The 21606-nt window shown below is 45.4% G+C and overlaps 1 protein-coding gene across 7 annotated transcripts in view; it reads left to right on the forward strand.

Annotated features, from left to right (window-relative positions):
- SYT17 (synaptotagmin 17) overlaps positions 1-21389 on the forward strand; it is a 95539-nt gene extending 74150 nt beyond the window's left edge. For all 7 annotated transcript variants that reach the window (XM_086375560.1, XM_086375562.1, XM_086375566.1 and 4 more), the window contains one exon: positions 19932-21389. In XM_086375560.1, the coding sequence (XP_086231686.1) occupies positions 19932-20128 (197 nt within the window). In that variant the 3' untranslated portion in view covers positions 20129-21389. The remainder of the gene's footprint in view (positions 1-19931) is intronic.
- Positions 21390-21606: the final 217 nt, after the last annotated feature.

Genomic DNA, 21606 nt, shown 5'->3' on the forward strand with positions numbered 1-21606 from the left:
GTAAGTTGACATGAAAACTGCCTCCCTGGGTGTCTGCCTGACCCCCACCCCCTGCATTAAATCAGGACAGAATGTAGTTGACTTATAATGGCAATTATGTCTAGAGATGGCCTTAGGCAAGGACATCATTTACCAGGGAAAAAAAAGCACACAAGTTGGTGAAGAATAGGCAGAGTGGGTGGAAAGGCTCAGCCTTCCCTCTGTCTACAGGAGCTGGTGTCTACACTGGCTGGAGAAGGGGAGGAGCAGGGTGCGGAGGGGTGTCTTTGGGGCTTAACTCTCAGCCACTCCCTTTAGGATCCCAAGTTACAGAGATCCAGGAAGGGTGTCCATTGGCTTGGTGCCAAAGATCCCATTATGTGTCTGCTTTCAGATTTTATTCTGCCTCATTTTGTTGGGGCTGGAGAAGCAGAGGAGAGACATCCTGTGGATGATTCATGGGTGGGGTTCTCTTCCATCCTTGTTCAGGGTCACGTTGACTTCTCAGTGGCCCCTTTGGTACAGAGGGGCCAAGATGCTTAAGAAATGCATGGACAACCACGTGATAAAATGAGGGTCCCTAGCCTCATTACAAGAAAAGTGAAACTGAAAGTCACTCAGTCATGTCCAACTCTTTGTGACCCCATGGACTATAGAGTCCATGGAATTCTCCAGGCCAGGATACAGGAGTGGGTAGCCTTTCCCTTCTCCCAGGGATCTTCCCAACCCAGGGATTGAACCCAGGTCTCCTGCATTACAGGCGGATTCTTTATCAGCTGAGCCACAAGGGAAGCCCAAGAATTGTCCCTAAAAGGCCAAAGTGTCCCTAAGGCGTTTGAAGATGGGGCAGGTCATTCTCCAGTGATCTGGAGTGTGACTGAGTGTGACTTGGAAAAGAATTCATGGAAGGGATAATGCAAGGGGCCAGAGTTCAGTTGTGGCTCTTCTCCGCACTAATCATTAGGCTTGGGCTTCCCAGGTGGCTCAGTGGTGAAGAATTCACCTGCCAATGCAGGAGCCACAGGAGACATGGGTTTGATCCCTGGATTGGGAATATCCCCTGGAGCAGGGCATGGCAACCCACTGTGGTATTCTTGCCTGGGAAATCCCCATGAACAGAGGAGCCTGGCGGGCTACAGGCCATGGGATTGCAAAGAATCGGACATGACTGAGCATGCACACATCAAGGCTTACTGTGCTCCAGGCACTGTCCCAAGTGCTCTCTCAGTTGGTCTTCACAACAACCAAATGAGGAAGGTACTGGTATTATCCACATTTTACAGAGGAGGAAACTGAAGCTTGGAGAGCTCAAGTAACCTTCTCAAAAGGCACCGTTATTACTTAAGGGTAACAACTGCAGTAGATCAGCCGCCAAGATTTTGTGGTCCTTATTTCTTGCTTGCAAGTCCTTTGTGGGTCTTTTCCCCTGTGGCCTTCCATGCAATGATTCAGCAACCCAGACTCCTTCCATCTTGTGGCTCTGCCATCTTCTCAGGCCTTAGAGAGTTTCATCTCCAGCTGGTGATTGGGAGAGAGAGAGTTGAGGATTGAGCTTTGTGTGGGAAGTTTTTATGAGGCGGACCTTGAAGTTACGATTATCACTTCCGCTTCCACCCAGACTCTTTTGGCTACAGCTCCCTGCAGAGGAGGCTGGAAAATGTAGTCCAGTTGCGTGTCCAGGAAGAAAAGGCTTTGGAGACCACACGGCTATCTCTGCCACAGGCAACCAAGAGGCAAACAACAGAGCAAGCCAGACCCTGAACCAGCTTGCTCCTCTGCCTCCCTAAGCCACGTGTTACTTCTGGGTTCATGGTCAGTGTCAGCAGGAGATCCCATACCACCAAGTTCCAGGTTTGGGGAATTCAGCCTAACAAGAGCAGTTCTTGCACTGAATTCACCAAATACATTTTGTCTGGCTAGCCCTGGGCACCTACTGACTTAGAAAAGCAGTTAGACTGCTGGTTCTCAGCTGAGCTAATTTTTGTCACTGAGGGGACATCTGGCGCTGTCCAGAGGCAGTTTTGGTGGTCACAACTTGGGGGAAGCTATTGGCATCTAGGAGGCAGAGGCCATGGATTCTGCTCAACATCCTACAGTGCACAGAACAGAGGAGGAGATCAGGGGTGCTGAGGTTGGGACACGCTGAGCAGAGGTCAGTGACTCTGCTGGTCTCCTTGGGGTTTGTGGGTGGGGCTGTGGCCTCCAGGAACTGTGAAGGGCAGGTTGGCACGGACTCGGAGCTGGTCCGCTCCTGTAATGCACCTGTTTGGGGCGTGTTTCTTCTCCTTATGGCATTGTGGCCTCTCATCATTCTTCAAGGTTTTGCTTTAGCCATCTGAGTGTGAAGAGTTCCTCGGCAGAGCATGTTGGCTGAATTTGTGCTCATCTGTGTAATTGCAAACGGCTTTCCTGTTTCTGCCCATCAACATTGGGTCAGATAGAAATATCTCACTCTGCCAACAAGCCCCATGTCACAGGTGGTGTGGCCTGACTCAGTGGGAGGCGGGGCCGGGTGACCCTTCTGGGACGATGAGTGCAGTACTTTTCACTCTGGTCTCTACTCCACCCCACCTTGTGGTTTATGGGTCCCTGTCACCCTCATGTGGTGATGGGACAGGGTCACACAGGATATGGAATGTTGTTAGTTGTTGTTCAGTCACTAAGTACAACTCATTGCGACCCCATGGACTGCAGTATGCCAGGCTCCTTTATATCCTGGAGTTTGCTCAAAGTCATGTCTGTTGAGTCAGTGATGCTATCTAACCGTCTCATCTTCTGCTGCCCGCTTCTCCTTTTGTCTTCAGTCTTTCCCAACATCAGGGTCTTTTCCAGTGAATTAGCTCTTCGTATCAGGTGGCCAAAGTATTAGAGCTTCAGCTTCAGCATTAATCCTTCCAATGAACATTCAGAGTTGATTTCTTTTAGGATTGACTGATTTGATCTCTGTGCAGTCCAAGGAACTCTCCAGAGGCTTCTCCAGCATCACAATTCAAAAGCATCAATTCTTCAGCACTCAGCCTTCTTTATGGTCCAACTCTTACACCCATACATGACTACTGGAAAAACCATAGCTTTGACTACACAGACCTTTGTCGGTAAGGTGATGTCTCTGCTTTTTAATACACTGTCTAGGTTTTTCATAGCTTTCCTTCCAAGTACCAAGCCTCTTTTAATTTCATGGCTACAGCCACCATCTGCAGGGGTTTTGGAGCCCAAGAAAAGAAACTCTGTCACTGCTTCCGCTTTTCCCCCTTCTATTTGCCATGAAGTGATGGGACCAGAGGTCATGATCTTGGTTTTTTGGATGTTGAGTTTCAAACCAGCTTTTTCACTCTCTTCTTTCACCCTCATCAAGAAGCTGTTTAGTTCCTCTTCACTTTCTGCCATTAGAGTGCTTTTATTTGCATATCTGAGGTTGTTGATACGGCTCCAGGAAATCTTGATTCCAGCTTGTAATTCATCCAACCTAGCATTTCTTATGATGTACTCTGCATATAAGTTGAATAAGCAGGGTAGCAATATACAGTGTCTTAACTCCTTTCCCAATTCTGAACCAGTCACTTGTTCTGTATCTGGTTCTAACTGTTGCTTCTTGTCCTACATACAGGTTTCTCAGGAGGCAGGTAAGGTGTCTGGTATTCCCATCTCTTTAAGAATTTTCCACAGTTTGTTATGATCCACACAGTCAAAGGCTTTAGTATGGTCAATAAAGCAGAAGTAGCTATTTCTGGAAATCGCTGCTTTCTCCATGATCCAATGAATGTTGGCAATTTGATCTCTGGTTCCCCTGCCTTTTCTAAACCCAGCTTGTACATCTGGAAGTTCTCTATTCATATACTGTTTTAGCCCAGCTTGAAGGATTTTGAGCAAACCTTGCTAGCATGTGAAATGAGCACAGTTGTATGGTAGTCTGGACTTTCTTTGGGATTGGAATGAAAACTGACCTTTTCCAGTCCTTTGGCATTGCTGAGTTTTCTAAATTTGCTGACATATTAACTAGAGCACTTTAACAGCATCATCTTTTAGGATTTGAAATAGTTCAGCTGGAATTCTGTCACCTCCAATAGCTTTGTTCGTCATAATGCTTCCTAAGGCCCACTTGACTTCACACTCCAGGATGTCTGGCTCTAGGTGAGTGACCACACCATTGTGATTATCTGGGGACTGGAAGAAACACAAGCTGGAATCAAGATTGCCGGGAGAAATAGCAATAACCTCATATATGCAGATGACATCACCCTCATGGCAGAAAGTGAAGAGGAACTAAAAAGCCTCTTGATGAAGGTGAAAGTGGAGAGTGAAAAAGTTGGCTTAAAGCTCAACATTCAGAAAACGAAGATCATGGCATCCGGTCCCATCACTTCATGGGAAAAAGATGGGGAAACAGTGGAAACAGTATCAGACTTTATTTTTCTGGGCTCCAAAATCACTGCAGATGGTGACTGCAGCCATGAAATTAAAAGATGCTTACTCCTTGGAAGGAAAGTTATGACCAACCTAGATAGCATATTCAAAAGCAGAGACATTACTTTGCCAACAAAGGTTCATCTAGTCAAGGCTATGGTTTTTCCTGTGGTCATGTATGGATGTGAGAGTTGGACTGTGAAGAAGGCTGAGTGCCGAAGAATTGATGCTTTTGAACTGTGGTGTTGGAGAAGACTCTTGAGAGTCCCTTGGACTGTAAGGAGATTCAACCAGTCCATTCTGAAGGAGATCAGCCCTGGGATTTCTTTGGAAGGAATGATGCTAAAGCTGAAACTCCAGTACTTTGGCCACCTCATGCAAAGAGTTGACTCATTGGAAAAGACCCTGATGCTGGGAGAGATTGGGGGCAGGAGGAGAAGGGGACAACAGAGGATGAGATGGCTGGATGGCATCACTGACTCGATGGACATGAGTCTGAGTGAACTCCGGGAGTTGGTGATGGACAGGGAGGCCTGGCGTGCTGCAATTCATGGGGTCGCAAAGAGTCGGACACGACTGAGCGACTGAACTGAACTGAACTGAAGACCTTTATTGCATAGTTCTTCTGTGTATTCCTGCCACCTCTTCTTAATCTCTTCTGCTTCTGCTAGGTCCTTATCATTTCTGTCCTTTATCATGCCCATCCTTACATGAAATACTCCCTTGAAAGCTCCAATTTTCTTGAAAAGATCTCTAGTCTTTCCCATTCTATTGTTTTCCTGTATTTCTTTGCATCATTCATTTAAGAAGGCCTTCTTATCCCTTCTTTCTTGTCTCTGAAACTCTGCATTCATTTGGGTATATCTTTCCCTTTCTCCCTTGCCAATACAGGGGTTTTTTTATGTAGTTATTATATGTATGTATAAATGTATATACATATATGTATGTATAATACATATGTGTATATAATACAAACATACAGGAGACAGTAGAATAAAAATCTCTCAGTCCCCCCACTTAAAGGTCACAACTCTTAACAATTTACTGTAGCCTTCTTTCCAGGAATGTGTGCACCTGTGTGTGTGTGTGTGTGTGTGTGTGATATGTGTGCACATATGTGTGTATAGATCTCCATCCTCTGTTGTTAACATCCAGAATATATAAATATATTTTTCTGCAACTTGCTCTTTGCACATAATATATCTTGGACATTTTCCATATTAATGTATATATTCATTCAGCAAATATTCATGGAGTCGCTCTTGTGAGCCAGGTGCTGTACTTGCAGCAATGAACAAACTGGACAAAAATCCAAGTTTCACCAGGTGAATGCTCCAATGTTGTAAACCAAACAGGCAGTAAACAAAATGGCTGAATTATGCCAAGTAGGAATGATGTTAAACGCTAGGGAGAAAACTTGATATACTTAAAATGGATGGGTTTTATTCTACGTAGGTAATTTTTTTGAATGAAACAAGTGGCTGTGATTTTAATTTGCAGTTCCCCAGTGATTCGTGGTGTGGATCAGCTTTTCATGTGGAAGGAGGAAGACACTGAAGGCATGGGTGTGCTCTGTGGTCAGTGGTCCAAAGTCGACCTGAATTTTGTTTGGTGGTGTGAGTGGACAGATCCCCAGGGGGTTCGACCCCTCAGTTCAGGCGCAGGACAGTGTTTCTGGCAGAGTGTGGTCTGGTTACTGTGGTCTTTGGGACAAGCTGGCAGGACCCACTGCGGGCGCGTCACCGCCTCCCCAGGGAGTCTTGTCCTGCTCCCGTCTGTCCCCAGTGAGTTACCACACTGCCTTCCTGCTGCAGGATCCAGAGGCCCTGTGACCAGCCTACGAACCACATGGTCATACAGACCTGGAAGTTGATATTTCTGTGCTATAAAGAAGCAAGTAAAGGCTATGAAATATAAAAGTAGGACAGTTGAGCTGTTTACGTGTTTGGGGTTTTTTTTTTTCAATTCTTTCATTAATTTTTGAATTTATTTGGCTGTACCAGGTCTTAGTTAGTTCCCTGACCAGGGATCAAACCTAGGCTCCCTGCATCGGGAGCATGGAGTCTTAGCCACTGGACCACCAGGAAAGTCCCTGGTTTTTTTTTTTTTAATCTCAACATTTTATTAAGAAACTTATTTATTTAAGTTTATTAAAATTTTTATTAAATTTTTTATTTATTAAAATTTATTTAAATTTATTAAATTTAAATTTATTTAAATTTATTAAAATTTTTTTAATTTATTTAAAAATTTATTTTAAAATTTATTTAAATTTATTAAAATTTTTGAAAGAATGTTTCAGTCAACATCCATATTCCCACCACCTAGATTTCTGTTTGCTTTATCATCACATATCTCCATCTCTGTCTCTTAATTCATTTTCTTTCATGCATTTCAAGGTCACTTGTAGATGTTAGTCCCATTTCTTGTTTTTTAAAATTGACTTTTTGTTGCAGTGTAATATACATATAGAAAAAGTGCATCAGTCTTAAGCATACATTTCATGAATTTTTATAAAATGAACACACCCCATGTGACTGGCACTCAGATCAAGAAAGAGAATGTTCCCAGAAATTTTCCTGGGCCCCTTTCAGTTACTGCTTTCTCCCCTAGGGGAACCACTGTGATGACTTCTCTTATCATACATTCATTTTGCTTCTTTTTGACCTTTATGGAAATGGAATCACCACTTCTTTCACTTGACATTATCCTTATGAAATTTATTCATATAATTATGTGTACTTGTAGTTTTTCATCACATTTTTAATATAGTATTTCTGTGTATGCTGCTGCTACTGCTGCTAAGTTGCTTCAGTCATGTCCGACTCTGTGCGACCCCATAGACGGAAGCCCACCAGGCTCCCCCATCCCTGGGATTCTCCAGGCAAGAACACTGGAGTAGGTTGCCATTTCCTTCTCCAATGCATGAAAGTGAAAAGTGAAAGGGAAGTCGCTCAGTCGTGTCTGACTCTTATCGACCCCACGGACTGCAGCCTACCAGGCTCCTCCGCCCATGGGATTTTCCAGGCAAGAGTATTGGAGTGGGGTGCCATTGCCTTCTCTGATTTGTGTATAACTATACAACAATTTATGTATCTATTCTAAAAGTAGAGTGATATTTAAACGTACTAGAATGTGCCCTTAAGACTTCCCTAGTGGTTCAGTGGTTAAGACTGTGCTTCCAATGTAGGGGGAGTGTGTTCAATCCCTGGTCAGAAAACTTAAGATCCCACATGCCAGGGTGTGGCAAAAAAAAAGGAATGTGCCCATTCAAATTAGTGTCATGGCTTTCAAAGCATAATTTGGGATGTTGTAAGTGCCAAGAGAAGTTGAGTAGAGACCCAGGAGGTCATCAGGACCTGAGTTCATCCCCAGCTCTACCACTGTCATGCTGGCTGGATCCAACCTGGGCCTCTACCTGTCACTAGGATTTGATACCTTGTCTTGCTCTAGGATTCAAGACACAAGCTGCGTTGACCCACATTGCAGGTTAAGGAAGAGTGCCTGGTGGGAAATAAGAAAAATTATATAGGACAAGGGACTGATTCAGTAGATCTATGATGGGGCCTGGGAACTTGCATTTTTAACAGGCTCCAGGTGATGATGAAGCTGCTGGTCTGGGGACCGTACTTTGAGCATCACTGTCTCATATAGATCAGGGATGGGCAAATCACAGCCCCTGGGTCAAATCTGGCCCACTTCCTGTTTTTATTAATAAAGTTTTATTGGAACACAGTGAAAACAAAAATCTGTCTTTCCCTACTCACAACATTTCTGACACCAAACATGGGATTTTTTTTTCCCAGTTCAGCTCCCAATCCAATGGATATTTTGATCTGCTTCTAATGCAGAGTGTCTAACCTGACCACACATGAGAATCCTCTGGGGAGCAGTTCTAGAACACTGGCATCCAGTCTCCCACCCCTGAACCAGTCAACAAAATTTCTTGGGGTGAGGCCCAGGCGCTGGTCTCTTTAAAAGTCTTCCAAGTGATTATCATGTTCATGGTATTTCTCCTTTATTTCCTCAATTATTTTAGAAGACAAGGGGCATCTTCTAAAGCTTTAACAGGTGTCTCGTAACTAGCTCAGAAGACAGTTTGCTGTGAACATTTTCTCCCAAAGCAGGGCCAGCATCTCTGAGACAGATGTACAAAGATGATCCTCATTCAGATGTGTAAGTTTTGGTTCTTCATGTAAAAACAAGCACATTACATTATAGTCACACTTTTAAATGCTTCCTCCTAGACGGTGTGATTCACACACAGATCAGAATGTGATTCTCCAACCCATATGTTGTCCCTGTAAATGCAGGCTCCACGTGGCTCAGTTTCCACATAGGCATGAAGAAGTGGTCCGGCCGTGGTCTGAAGGAATTGTCAAACAAATCTCAACCTTGACTTCTTTCTCTTGGGAAAGGAGGACGATCTGATTCATAGGCCACGGCGACATTCTCAGCAGCACCTTCCCCCTTCACCCCAATTTCCTCTTTCCCTGAATTTACTCTGAAATTTCTTCTCTGCTTAGCTCCCAAACCCTCCTGAGCTCAATGAGGTGGCTTCTCTCCCTCCATCTCCCCTCCCACCTCTCTTTCCCTGCAGATCTTTGTAGCTTCTTGGGTCTCAGTGACTTTCCTTTGATGTCGATGGATTCAGTCTTAAAGAAAGGAAACCCCAAACACATGCTTTTCCCTTAAGGCAGAGTTTCTTAACCCCTGCACTTGATGTTTTGGGCCAGCTTCTGGCCACAGTTCTTTGCTAGGGGGTTGTCCTTTGCATTGTATGATGGTTAGGAGCACCCCTGCCTTCTGCCCTCTAGATGCCAGTGGCTACCCCTCACCCCTACTTGTGACAACCAGTTGTCTCTTGACAGTGCCAAATTTGGGGGACAGAATTGGCCTCAGCTGAGAACCGCTGCATTAAAGGAATCCAACACTTTAAGCCAGCGTCGCCTGCACACCTGGGCAAGAGGAGCCTCTCTCCTAGGCCTTGTACTTTAAATGGGGTGACAGGTCTGAAGGCAAGGAGTCTAGGGAGTCCAGGAGGTGTCCCCACCTGCTGTCCACATCTCCCTTTCTAGATCACTTCAGAGGACTGGTATCCCAGAATTTTCCACCCACATGACCCAAGCCTGCTTAAGGCTTTCTCCAGGTCCATCTTCTGGGAGGCAGGCCATGATGCCAGTGTGTGACCTCTAGACCCGAGCAGATAATAATAGTCCTCTCCTTATAACTAGAGTTGTGTGGACAAAGTAATTTAGTGTATCGATAGTCTGTAGAACAGGGTTAGCCCATGATAAGCTCTATATAAGCGTTAACTGCTATTATTATACTTTTCAGTAGTCCCTAAACATGAGACAACTTCCTTGGCTGCTGTGCTGCTGAAGAAGCAGCCATCCATTCAGATGTTGGAGATGAACCTGGCCCTGCTGGGCCTCAGAGAGGTGGTGTGAAGGTCTCCAACCAGGCACCATCATGAGGAGATTTAGGGCCGTTCTGACTCTCAGCTCCTCTGGCCTTGACATGCTGGCTGGAGGGCCTGTCGTGAATGTTTTCACTCCTCATCTTGTGTTTGTCTTGTGTCAGGGTCCGTGGAAGGGAGGAATGGGTGAGACGTCTCTTCTTTCTGAGATGGGAGGAGACGAAATGAGCTTTGAGTTTCACTTCCCTCTGTGCCCATGCTGCCTGTGTGACCTTGGACATTCAACCTCCTAAGCCCTGTGAGCCTCTAATTCCCCATCTGTAAGACGGGGGTATAAATAGCATCTTCCCTAACAGGATGGTGGTGTTAAGTCAGAAATGTCGATAAGGTATTGATATTTATTCAGTGCCTAGTAAAAAGAAGTCAGGATTCAGCATTGCTGATTTTAAATTATGTAATACTGTTATCTAAATTGTCACGATGACTGTTAGAAGGGAAAACATGGAGAAAAAGTTCTGTCCGAGCAGCTGCTGTGAATCACAGAATGAGCCAGGAAAGGGTAAAAAACGTCATCCTTAAGTCATGGATGAAATGTCTTCGAACCAAAGACATCTCAAAGCTGAAAGGGACCTTAAATCCCCACTTATTGTGTAAATGGAGAAACCAAGGCTCCAGAAAAGAATGATCTACCTGGTTTTAAAGAAAAACCTGAAACAGCTTCTAGGTCTCAGGGAGAAGAAAAAAGAGGTATTTGCAGGCTGTTGGTTCCAGGCTCACTTCCAATCCCAAACTCTGTGGTTGCTCAGGCCCCTTATACCAAATGGTGGGTACGCTCAGCCTCCACGTCCACAAACGCAGGAGACCAACTAAAGTTTGAGGAGGTTTTGCAGAAGTTGAATGCGTACCACATTTGTGGGGTGTCAGTGCTGACCCGTGGGGAGGGGGAAGGAGAGGAAGCAGGGACATGTAGACTGCTTTGGGTTCCCCCAAGAGCTAAGTCATATCAGCCTGATGAAGCGTGAGGATCCCTCCCCAGTGAAGAGTTTGGGAGGACTGTGGAACAGCGAGGATGGGTTTTGGTCACTTAGTGCAGTTTTTTTTAAAACAGGGGAGCAGCTCCACTCAGCACCCAAGAGGTAGCTTTCAGGTAACAGTGACAAGGTGGGGTTCCATGAGTGGGACCCTCCCTGCTTATGGGGGCATCACCTTGTGAACCAAGCATGCAAAGTGGGGAGCAGCCAAGTCTGCTCCTGCTGGTAAAAGATCAAGATTTTTTTTTTCCCATTTGCAGTGTTTATCACACCCACACTCTTAAGTCATCTAGCTTCCCTTCCAGAACCGTCTGCCTTGGCAAACTAAATTAGCAGCCAAGAGTTTAGCTCTTTCAGGAAAGAACAAAATCGTTTTTACAGCAAATATCAACATGTGCAAGCCTCATCTTGCCCCTGACTCACTCGGGGCACCTAGATGTTGACTGGAGCAGGAAGCTCTCTGCACCTCTGGGCCTCGGTCTCCCCAACTGTAAAATGGACCGATGGCAGCAGCTGCCTTACAGCAGTGGTTCTCAGTGGAGGGGGAGGGGGTGGATTATGTTTGGCCGGGTCTGGAGTTGCTTTGGGTTGTCACAGCTGGGAGAGGACTGCTAGTGGCATCCAGTGGGCAGAGGCTGGGGCGCTACAGGGCATCCTGCAGTGCTCAGAAGAGCCCCCCCATTACAGAGAGTGATCTGGCCCCAAATGTCAGCAGTGCAAAGGGTGGGCAATGCCACTCTGGAGGGTTGGTGTGAAGATTAAGTGAGTTAATCCATGTGATGTGCTTAGTCCTGGGCCATATACAGAGTAGGTGCTTAGTAGAGAAGTGGTACTCTCCACACTCCTTCAAAGCCTTGAGCCTCTCATCCTACTTTGGTTTTGCCAGTTGGGACTTCCTCAGCTGCATGGCCGTGGTGACTGGCACCACAGAGGCACATATGTTGATGATTCTGTAGAGAGAAATTCCAGAAAGTGTAATGTGCTGGTTGTGTCCGCTCTGCATCTGAGAATGGAGAGAGATGGACTTCGGTGACTCACTGGTCCACACAGAGGGCGATGCTCGGAAACTGTGGCTGTCAGGGTGTTTGAGGTCTGTCGAGGTTGGAGGGAGAGCAGTGTGACAGCTCAGAGCATGTTCCTGGCATAGCTGGCGCTCTCCCGTAATCAGGCAGGGAGGAGAAGTAAAGGGGTTTGAGTAAATTTTCTACTTCCCAAATGCTTTCCACTTATACTTTTAAAAAGGCTTTAAAGTTTTAACTGTTTGAAAGAAAACTGTTTGTACTTCATTTGACCCATTAACCTGGACACTGAGCCTTCCTACAGATTCAGAATCTTAAATTATAAAAACAAATGATCACATGATGCTTAACATCATTAAAACAAATAACCCACTCAGAAAGTGGGCAGAAGACCTGAACAGATATTTCTCCAAAGAAGACATACAGATGACCAACAGGCACATGAAAAAAATGTTAACATCACTAATTCATTAGAGAAATGCAAATCAGAACTACAATGACATATCACCCCACACAAGCGAGAGTAGCTAACAGAAAAAAAGCCACAAATTATAAATGCTGGAGAGTGTGTGGAGACAAGGGAACCCTCCTACACTGTTGGTGGGGGTGTAAATTGGTACAGCCACTATGGAGAACAGTATGAAGGTTTCTTAAAAAACTAAAGACAGAGCTACCATACTCCTGGGCATATGTCGGAGAAAAACATAATCTGAAAGGATACATGCATCCCAGTGTTCACTGCAGCTCTGTTTACAATAGCCAAGACATGGAAGCAGCCTAAATGTCCATCAACAGAGGAGTGGGTAAAGAAGATGTAGCAAATATATACAGTGGAATATTTGTTGTTGTTCAGTCTCTCAGTCGTGTCCAACTCTTTGCGACACCATGGACTGCAGCATGCCAGGCCTCCCTGTCCATCACCAGCTCCCGAAGCTTGCTCAAACTCATGTCCATTGAGTCGGTGATGCCATCCAACCATCTCGTCCTCTGTCGTCCCCTTCTCCTCTTGCCTTCCATCTTTCCCAGCATCATGGTCTTTTCTAACGAGTCAGCTCTTCACATCAGGTGGCCAACGTGTTGGAGCTTCAGATTCAGCATCAGTCCTTCCAATGAACATTTGGGATTGATTTTCTTTAGGATTGACTTGTTTGATCTCCTTGCAGTCCAAGGGACTCTCAAGACTCTTCTCCAACACCACAGTTCAAAAGCATCAATTCTTCGGCGCTCAGCCTTCTTTATGGTCCATACACGACTACTGGAAAAACCATAGCTTGGACTATATGCACCTTTATCAGCAAAGTAATATCTCTGCCTTTTAATGTGCTATCTAGGATTGTCATACTTTTCTTCCAAGGAACAAGTGTCTTTTAATTTCATGGCTGCAGTCACCATCTGCAGTGATTTTGGAGCTCCCAAAAATAAAGTCTGTCACTGTTTCCATTGTTTCCCCATCTATTTGCCATGAAGTGATGGGACCGGATGCCATGATTTTAGTTTTCTGAATGCTGAGTTTTAAGCCAGTTTTTTCACTCTCCTCTTTCACCTTCATCATGAGGCTCTTTAGTTCCTCTTGCTTTCTGCCATAGGGTGGTGTCATCTGCATATCTGAGGTTATTGATATTTCTCCTGGCAATCTTGATTCCAGCGTGTGCTTCATCCAACCCAGCATTTTGCAAGATGTGCTATGCATATAAGTTAAATAAACAGGGTGACAATATACAGCCTTGACGTACTTCTTTCCCAGTTTTGAACTAGTCTGGTGTTCCATGTTCAGTTCTAACTGTTACTTCTTAACCTGCATACAGGTGTCTCAGGAGACAGATAAAGTGGTCTAGTACTCCCATCTCTTGGAGAATTTTCCACGGTTTGTTGTGATTCACACCATTAAGGGCTTTAGCACAGTCAATGAAGCAGATGTTTTTCTGGAATCTGTTGCTTTTTCTGTGATCCAACAGATGTTGGCAGTTTGATCTCTGGTCCTCTGCCTTTTCTAAATCCAGCTTGTACATCTGGAATTTCTCCTTTCATGTACGTTGAAGCCTGGCTTGGAGGATTTTGAGCATGACCTGGCTAGCCTGTGAAATTAGTGCAGTTGTGCAGTAGTTTGAACATTCTTTGGCATTGCCTTTCTCTGGGATTGGATTGAAAACTGACCTTTTCCAGTCCTGTGGCTACTGCTGAGTTTTCCAAATTTGCTGATATATTAACTACAGCACTTTAACAGAATCATCTTTTAGGATTCTGGAATAGCTCAGCTGGAATTCTATCACCTCCATTAGCTTTGTTCATAGTGATGCTTCCTAAGGCCTAATGGGACTTCACACTCCAGGATGTCTGGCTCTAGGTGAGTGATCACACCATCGTGGTTATCTGGGTCATTAAGATCCTTTTTATATAGTTCTTCCGGGTATTCTTGCCACCTCTTCTTAATATCTTCTGTTTCTGTTAGGTCCATACCATTTTTGTCCTTTGTTGTATGCATCTTTGTGTGAAGTGTTCCCTTGGTATCTCTAATTTTCTTGAAGAGATCTCTAGTCTTTCCCATTCTGTTGTTTTCCTCTACTTCTTTCCATTGTTCTCTTAGGAAGGCTTTCAATGGAATATTACTTAGCCATTGAAAGGAATGAAATAATGCCATTTGCAGCACCATGGATGGACCAAGGGGCTCAGAGCAGCCCCCATAACAGTGAACCATCAGAGTCATACCGAGTGAATTAAGTCAAACAGAGAAGGAGAAATACCATAGGACATCTCTTGTCTGTGGAATCTAAAAAGTGATACAAATGAACTTACTTACAAAACCGAAATAGACTCACAAACTTAGAAAATGAACTTACAGTTTCTAGGTGGACGGGATCTTTGGAAGGGATGGTGACAGGCACACACAGCTGTATTTAAAATGGATAACCAAAAAGGACATATTATATTAATATAGCACATGGAACTCTGCTCAGTGTTATGTGACAGCCTGGATGGGAGGCGGGTTTGGGGGAGAATGGATACACGTATATATATGACAGAGTCTATTTGCTATTCACCTGACACTTACAGCATTGTTAATCGGCTATACCCGAATACAAAATAAAAAGTTCAAATAAATAAATAAATGATCACACAGTGACCATCCCCGAGCTCTGTGAAGGAGGAAAGGATTGTTTGCCCCTTCACCAAATGGCCCTGTACTACTCTAAGTTCTGGTATCTGTCTGGTAGTCACGGTCCACTAAATTGATTAAAATTACTCCAGATGGGGAAAGCAGATGACCAAGTATATTTGAATTATGTCTAAACTCATGAAGAATAAATAAGATCTAAGAGAAAATGTGAGGCCCCCTCTGCATAGGTTTTGTGCTTGGACTTTGTGACATCTATGCATTTTTAAAAATTGAATATGGTTAATTTGCAATGTTGTGTTAAGTCAAGTGTACAGCAAAATGATTCAGTTATACACGTACACACACATTCTTTTCGATTATTTTCCATTGTAGGTTACTCAAGATATTGAGTATAGTTCCCTGTGCTATACAATAGGTCCTTGTTGACATCTGTGCCTTTCTGTCACTCTCTGGATTATTCAGGTTGTTCAGAAAATCCCTCCAGACGATGAGGATAAATTAGAGCATATACATTGTGAAGATATATACTAATGATGGTAGTAAAATGAGTCCCCATGACAGTCAGTGGGGATATTTGGGGTGCCTCACAATAAAATTTCTAGATATTATTGTTTTTGAAAAGGAGAAATATAGGGATCTAGTTATGAGGAATTTACTTCATATACAGGGTTGTTTTTTTTTTTTTTTTGCTGCAAATACTGCATGTTGCCACCAGCTCGCTCAGTGACTTGGCTTCCTTGTGTACAGGGTGGAGTGGGCCAGGGATATCTAGCCTCCTGTCTCTGAGCCGCTCTCTGGATTCAGTCAATATCCAGTGTAATTCCCTATGCTCTCCACCAACACAATCCCTGGAATTGACCGAGATGGCCAACTTGATGTTCTCCCAGGCAACATTTATGATAGAAGTCATTAGTTTTATTCAGGGTATTACAATTTGCATTTTAAATGTTTGGCTTTTAAAAGACTGCTAAGATTGCCATAACTTTTCCAAGTGATTTGCAAGTCCCGAAGCCTGCCAATTAGCTCAGATGGCCGTAGCAACGACTGCTTCCCGTCAGAAAGGCTGAATCACTGAAGAGCGACCACCCTTCAAGAGCTGAATGATTCACCAAGCCAAGTTACTTTGCACATTGGGATAAGAAGCGTAGGCTATCAGATTTCCGCTCATACTTCTGCCCCTTCTGCTGATTTCGATGTAGATTCTCTAATAGAGGCTTATTTTTTCCTTTGTTTTTTTTCCCCCAAAATTATATATTCTTGTTAGAAGCTCAAACTGTACATACTTATATAATAAGTACAGAAAGTAGAAAGTTCTGTTTCCCTTCCCTAGAGAGAGCTGCTCTGAACAATTTTGTGAATAGTCTTCCAGATATTGTTTTCTAGTCTATATATTGGGTTGACCAAAACATTCATTTGGGTTTTTCCATACGATCTTATGGAAAAATCTGAACAAATGTTTTGGCCAACCCAATATCATTTTTTTTCTTTTTTTTTAAGCAAAAAGAGATTGTGTTTACATATACTGTTTTTGCAACTAGATTTTGTCTCCTAGCAATATGTCTTGGAGACGTTTCCATCTTGTATATATAGGTCTGTCTCATTTTTAACCATGGTGCTGGTTTCCATGGTATTGTCACATCAGAAATTATTAGTCCTCTCCAGTGTTTGTCTGGGTGCTCCCAAAGCTGATCCTAAGACAAGACTTGGGTGCAAGCAGGCTACTAGGAAGGTGATCCCAGGAAATACTGATAAGAGATTGGGCAAGTGAGACCAGAAAGGGAGGCAGGCGAGTGAAGGATGATCCATGAGTGGGTAACTGGAGCTTGGGAGGCGGGACCACTGGCAGGTTCATTGATCCTCCAGGACTCACAGAACTTGGAAAAGCTGTTATACTCATGGTTATAGTTCACTGCAGTGAAAAGATACAGACTCAAACCAGCAAAAGGCAGAGTCCAGGAGAGACCAGGCATGAGTTACAGATGTCACGTGGACAGCATTTCATTCTCCCAATAATGACGTGTGGCAACGTGCTCGGAGGATCACCAACCAGGGAAGCTCACTGAAGGCTTCGTGTCTAGAATTTGGTTTAGGGGTCAGTCGTGCAAGCATGGCTGACAGTCTGGGTGGCTGACCCTAGTCCCCAGCCTTTTCTGAGGTCAAGTTGCTCTTGTGTGGCCCAAGGCCCCTGCGAAAGTCACGTGGTCAGCATACACTGGCATGTCCCAGGCAGAGCGCAGCAGGTGCTCACCGTGGGATGTCAGCAACAAAGGCTAGGGGTAGCCTCCACGGTGGGCAGGATATCAACAGCCTCACTCACACTTGCTCGTGAAGTGTTTTTGTTGTTTCCATTTTTCATGCTCACAAATGATGTTCTAGAGGAGGGGTTGGCAAACATCTTTGTAAAGGACAGATAGTAAATATTTTCAGCTTTGAAGGCCACACGGTCCCTCTTGCAGCTACTCAACTCTGCTGCTGTAGCACAAAAGCAGCTGCAGGCATTGTGTGAACAAACAGATTTGACTGGGTTCCAGTAAAACTTTATTTACAAAAAACAGGTACAGACCAGGTTTGGCTTGAGGGCTCCAGTTTGTCAGCCCCTGCTACGGTGGATAATTCTTTTATGTGTATCTTTGTCCCTTCGTGCAGGTAATTCTATGGGACAGATCTCTGGAGGTAGAATTGGTGGGTCTTAAGCAATGACATTCTTATTTTGAGCAGATACTCTGCCCAAAAGATGAAACTGCTTCCTCTTTCACCAACAGTACCTGAGAATATTTGAGATTTCTTCTCTTAAAACCACTTCCCAAAGAAGCAAAACCACTAGGCTGCTTCTCCATTTTCATTCTTGAGTTTTGGAGAGGCAGAGGAAGATAGAACATTTTATCCCCAGGGAAAAAGCCCAAATGGGGCCTGAAATGGTCTCCTGATATCTTGCTTTAGATGTGAGGCCTACAGGAAAAGGGACTCTGGTAACTTGTTTTCATTTGGTGAAAGTTTAACCTTCCATTCCCTACGAGGTGTGGTTCAAGAGTCCTGCATGTTGCCTATTCAAAGAAGTTGTGCTTGTTTGTTTTTTCAGATGCATCAGAGAGCTTCTCAGCAGTTTCCTTTATTAAGCAAAGACTAGTCCTAATTTTTCTCTTCTGTAAGGGGTTTCCCTATAAATCAGGTCTACCTACGCATAGTGGCCACTTTACCAGATGTATGAAAAATGAACGCGGTCCAGTTTTTGTTCGTGGAGCTGATAGGTATGGGACACTGTTGATGGAGTGAACTTAGCCCAGTTCACTCTGGTCTTTTGGGGCTTAAAACAATGGATAGGGTTTTTGTTTTTCCACTTTTCTTCTTTTCCCCTTATTTTTATCATTTGGAATTCTTGATGTGAATCCCACAGAGGAGAACAGAGATTTGTTAGCATTCAGTCTCTGTTTTGGGTTGCATATTTTAGCTGGTTTGTTTGATAATGGGCACCCCTTCTGGGATCTGCTCGCCTGTGCTCTGCTCACGCTGGGTGAATCTTTGATAGTCCCCATTCTGTAGTCCTTCATTTATAACACAGACAAACACAGCCTGCTTTCCCGTCAGCGAGATGGCATGCCCTGACTCCCCACATGCAGATAAGGAATTAGGCAGAACTCGGCTGGAAAGATAAATCAAGCTATCTCATTAGGCTTGAAAGACACGAATTAAGCTTGCATGGGAATTAACAGCCTTCTGAAGGGACATACCGTGCAACAAAGGGAGAAGAAATTGCCAGAGCCCTTTCTCTCAGGAACCTTGCCTCTGCAGCCTGTCTCTTTCATAAAGGTCAACAGGTAGAAATTGAGGATTGAAAGAGCAGTGTAGTGTTTGTTGAGTACTTATTAAGTGCCAAGGCTGCACTAAGAAGAGGGTGGCAGAGGATGAGATGGTTAGAAAGCATCACCTACTCAATGAACATGAATTTGAGCAAACTCTGGGAGACAGTGAAGGACAGGGAAGTCGGGTGTGCTAAAGTCCATGGGGTTGCAAAGAGTCAGACACAACTTAGCAACCAAACAACATTAAGTGCCAGAATCTCAGTGCAGGCTCCTAAGGTAGTTAAGATTCCCGTGTAACCGAGGAGGAAACTGAGTGTCAGAAGGGCTCCTTTGCTTATCTCAGGGGTCCCAGAGCTGTCCAATGACAGAGCCAGGATTCACTCTTTGTGACCCCATGGGCTGTATAGTCCATGGAATTTCTCCAGGCCAGAATACTGGAGTGGGTAGCCTTTCCAAACTTCTCCAGGGGATCTTCCCAATCCAGGGATTGAACCCAGGCCTCCCACATTGCAGCGGATTCTTTACCAGCTGAGCCACAAGGGAAGCCCGAGAATACTGGAGTAGGTAGCCTATCCCTTCTCCAAAGGCTCTTCCCGACCCAGGAATCGAACCAGGGTCTCCTGCATTGCAGGCAGACTCTTTACCAACTGAGCTATGAAGGAAGCCCTAGGATTCATCTAGGATGTCTGTTCTCATGACCTACAGCTTAACCAGGTGGTTCTTATCTGGGGTGAATTGACGCCCTGGAGATACTGGGCCCTGTGTGGAGATTTGGGGATTGTGGGTGAAAATGGCAGCTGGTGGTAGAGGCCTGAAGTGCTGCTGGACAGCCTACAGCGCACAGGCTGCCCCCACAGAGAATTTCCAGCCCCTGCGTCAGCAGTGCGGCCTTCAGAACCTGGTTCGAGCACTCAGCGGGACTCCAGTGGTGGCTGGGCGGGTCCACCGGGACTACCCGGCTGTCATGCCCTGAGGGCAGCGTGGTGAGGCTGCAGGGTCAGAGGTCAAAAGCTGCAGCTAAGGGACTTATGGGAGGATGAGGAGGGAATCGGGGAATTTTCCGGGGTTAAAAGAAACAGTGATCTGAAAACAAGGACTCGCGCCTGCCGTCGAGGCGTATGGAGACTAACGCCTCTGTCCTGCCTCCCCTGCCCCTCTGGTTAGTGTTCGGCCACAACATGAAGAGCAGCAACGACTTCATCGGGAGGATCGTCATCGGCCAGTACTCCTCCGGCCCCTCGGAATCAAACCACTGGCGGCGGATGCTCAGCGCCCACCGCACGGCCGTGGAGCAGTGGCACAGCCTGCGGTCCCGGGCCGAGTGCGACCGCGTGTCCCCTGCCTCGCTGGAGGTGACCTGAGGGCCACGGGGACGGCAGCTGTCGTCTGTGGAAACAAGGAAGAAAACTTAGGACAAAAAAAATGCCATATGTGTATACTGTTCCATCCGCACACACACACCACACACACACCCATACACACCCAACTCCTCTCAGAACCAAGAGGACACTGACTATTGATCACACACTGGCCGCCCTTCAGGAGTGGGGCCTGAGAACTTTCCAGAAGCCCCATCCATCCATTAGCCGCAAGCTGAGCGGGCTCTGCCATGAGACTTATGGGCAGTGCTTAATCTCCTGGATCCTTCTGCCCTAAAATGCTCTTTCAACCCTCAAGCCAGAGAAAAGACCTCCCCGAGGGTGCCAACCTCCACTGAGATGAAGTTTTCCAAGAGTCTGGCCAGTGTCTCAGAGTTGGACATGACTGAGTGACTGACACTTTCACTTCACTGTCACTTTGGCCAGTGTTGGGAGGCCTAACCGCCCCCCCGCCCAAACCCAAAATGCGCACCCACTGGGTGACTCCCGAACAGCCTGCTGTTCCCAGAGGTTCCTCAAACCTGCTACCTTTGCCCCAACGTGTAAGTACTTTGTCTTCTCTTTAGTGGGTGTGACACATAGATTAGACTATCTGAAGAAACCAAACGGCAACAAAACATAGTCCAGTGTCAGAAGCCTCTCCTGGCTTCCCTGAAGCCGTCCTTGTGTTAGCTTCTCCCTGGGGACTCCCCGTGGGTATGTGTGTGGATGTTCTGGCGTGTGTGCCCTCAGGTGAGCGTGTGTATGTGTGTGTGTGCCTGTGTGTCCCCTTGGTGCGCGAGGCACTGGCCGGGACCTCAGGCCTGAGCACTCCTCCTGTCTGCCTTGCCTGTCAGTGAAGTTTCACTCACCACCCTCCTGTGTGTCAAGACCCCACCTCAGTAACAGTAGCGTGTGTGAATAGCAAGTTAGTAGAATATGATAGAGCAGAAGTAACATTTTTTGACTGAACCATGGTGATTGTGACTCCCAGAAGACCTGCAGAGGACAGTTACATGGAATAAAAAGGCCACCACGCCCACCACGCCCCCACCCAAGAGTCTCCCTCTTGTCACACTCTGAGGGTCTCGCTGTGTTTTGTGTGTGAACCAAAGTCACTTCTCTTGTGCTAAGAAATTAGTGTAGTTAGAATAGATCTCTCTCTCTCTCTGTTGGATGCTTCTGTATCTCTTCCCACAGCGTGTTGTCTGGTATAATGGGGAGCTGTTTATTGAAATTAAAGATTGTTTATTTGTGCCATGCATTTGAGTTATCTTTTTCTTCATGAACACGGGCATGGAGGGTAGGAGGGTATTTCAGTTACTGGCTCTGTGTAAAAACTCAAAGCACTGGTGTTTATCGTGCTCACAGATCTCATGGGTCCAGAATTCAGACCAGGCACAGGGATGGCTTGTCCCTGCCCCATGATACCTAGGATCTCAGTTGGGACACTCGAGGGCCACAGTGGGTGTAACCAGACA

The sequence above is a fragment of the Bos grunniens genome, chromosome 25, assembly GCF_055505025.1.
Source record: "Bos grunniens cultivar Pamir isolate PY7600 chromosome 25, Bosgru_T2T1.0, whole genome shotgun sequence".
NCBI classification, from domain to species: Eukaryota; Metazoa; Chordata; class Mammalia; order Artiodactyla; family Bovidae; genus Bos; species Bos grunniens.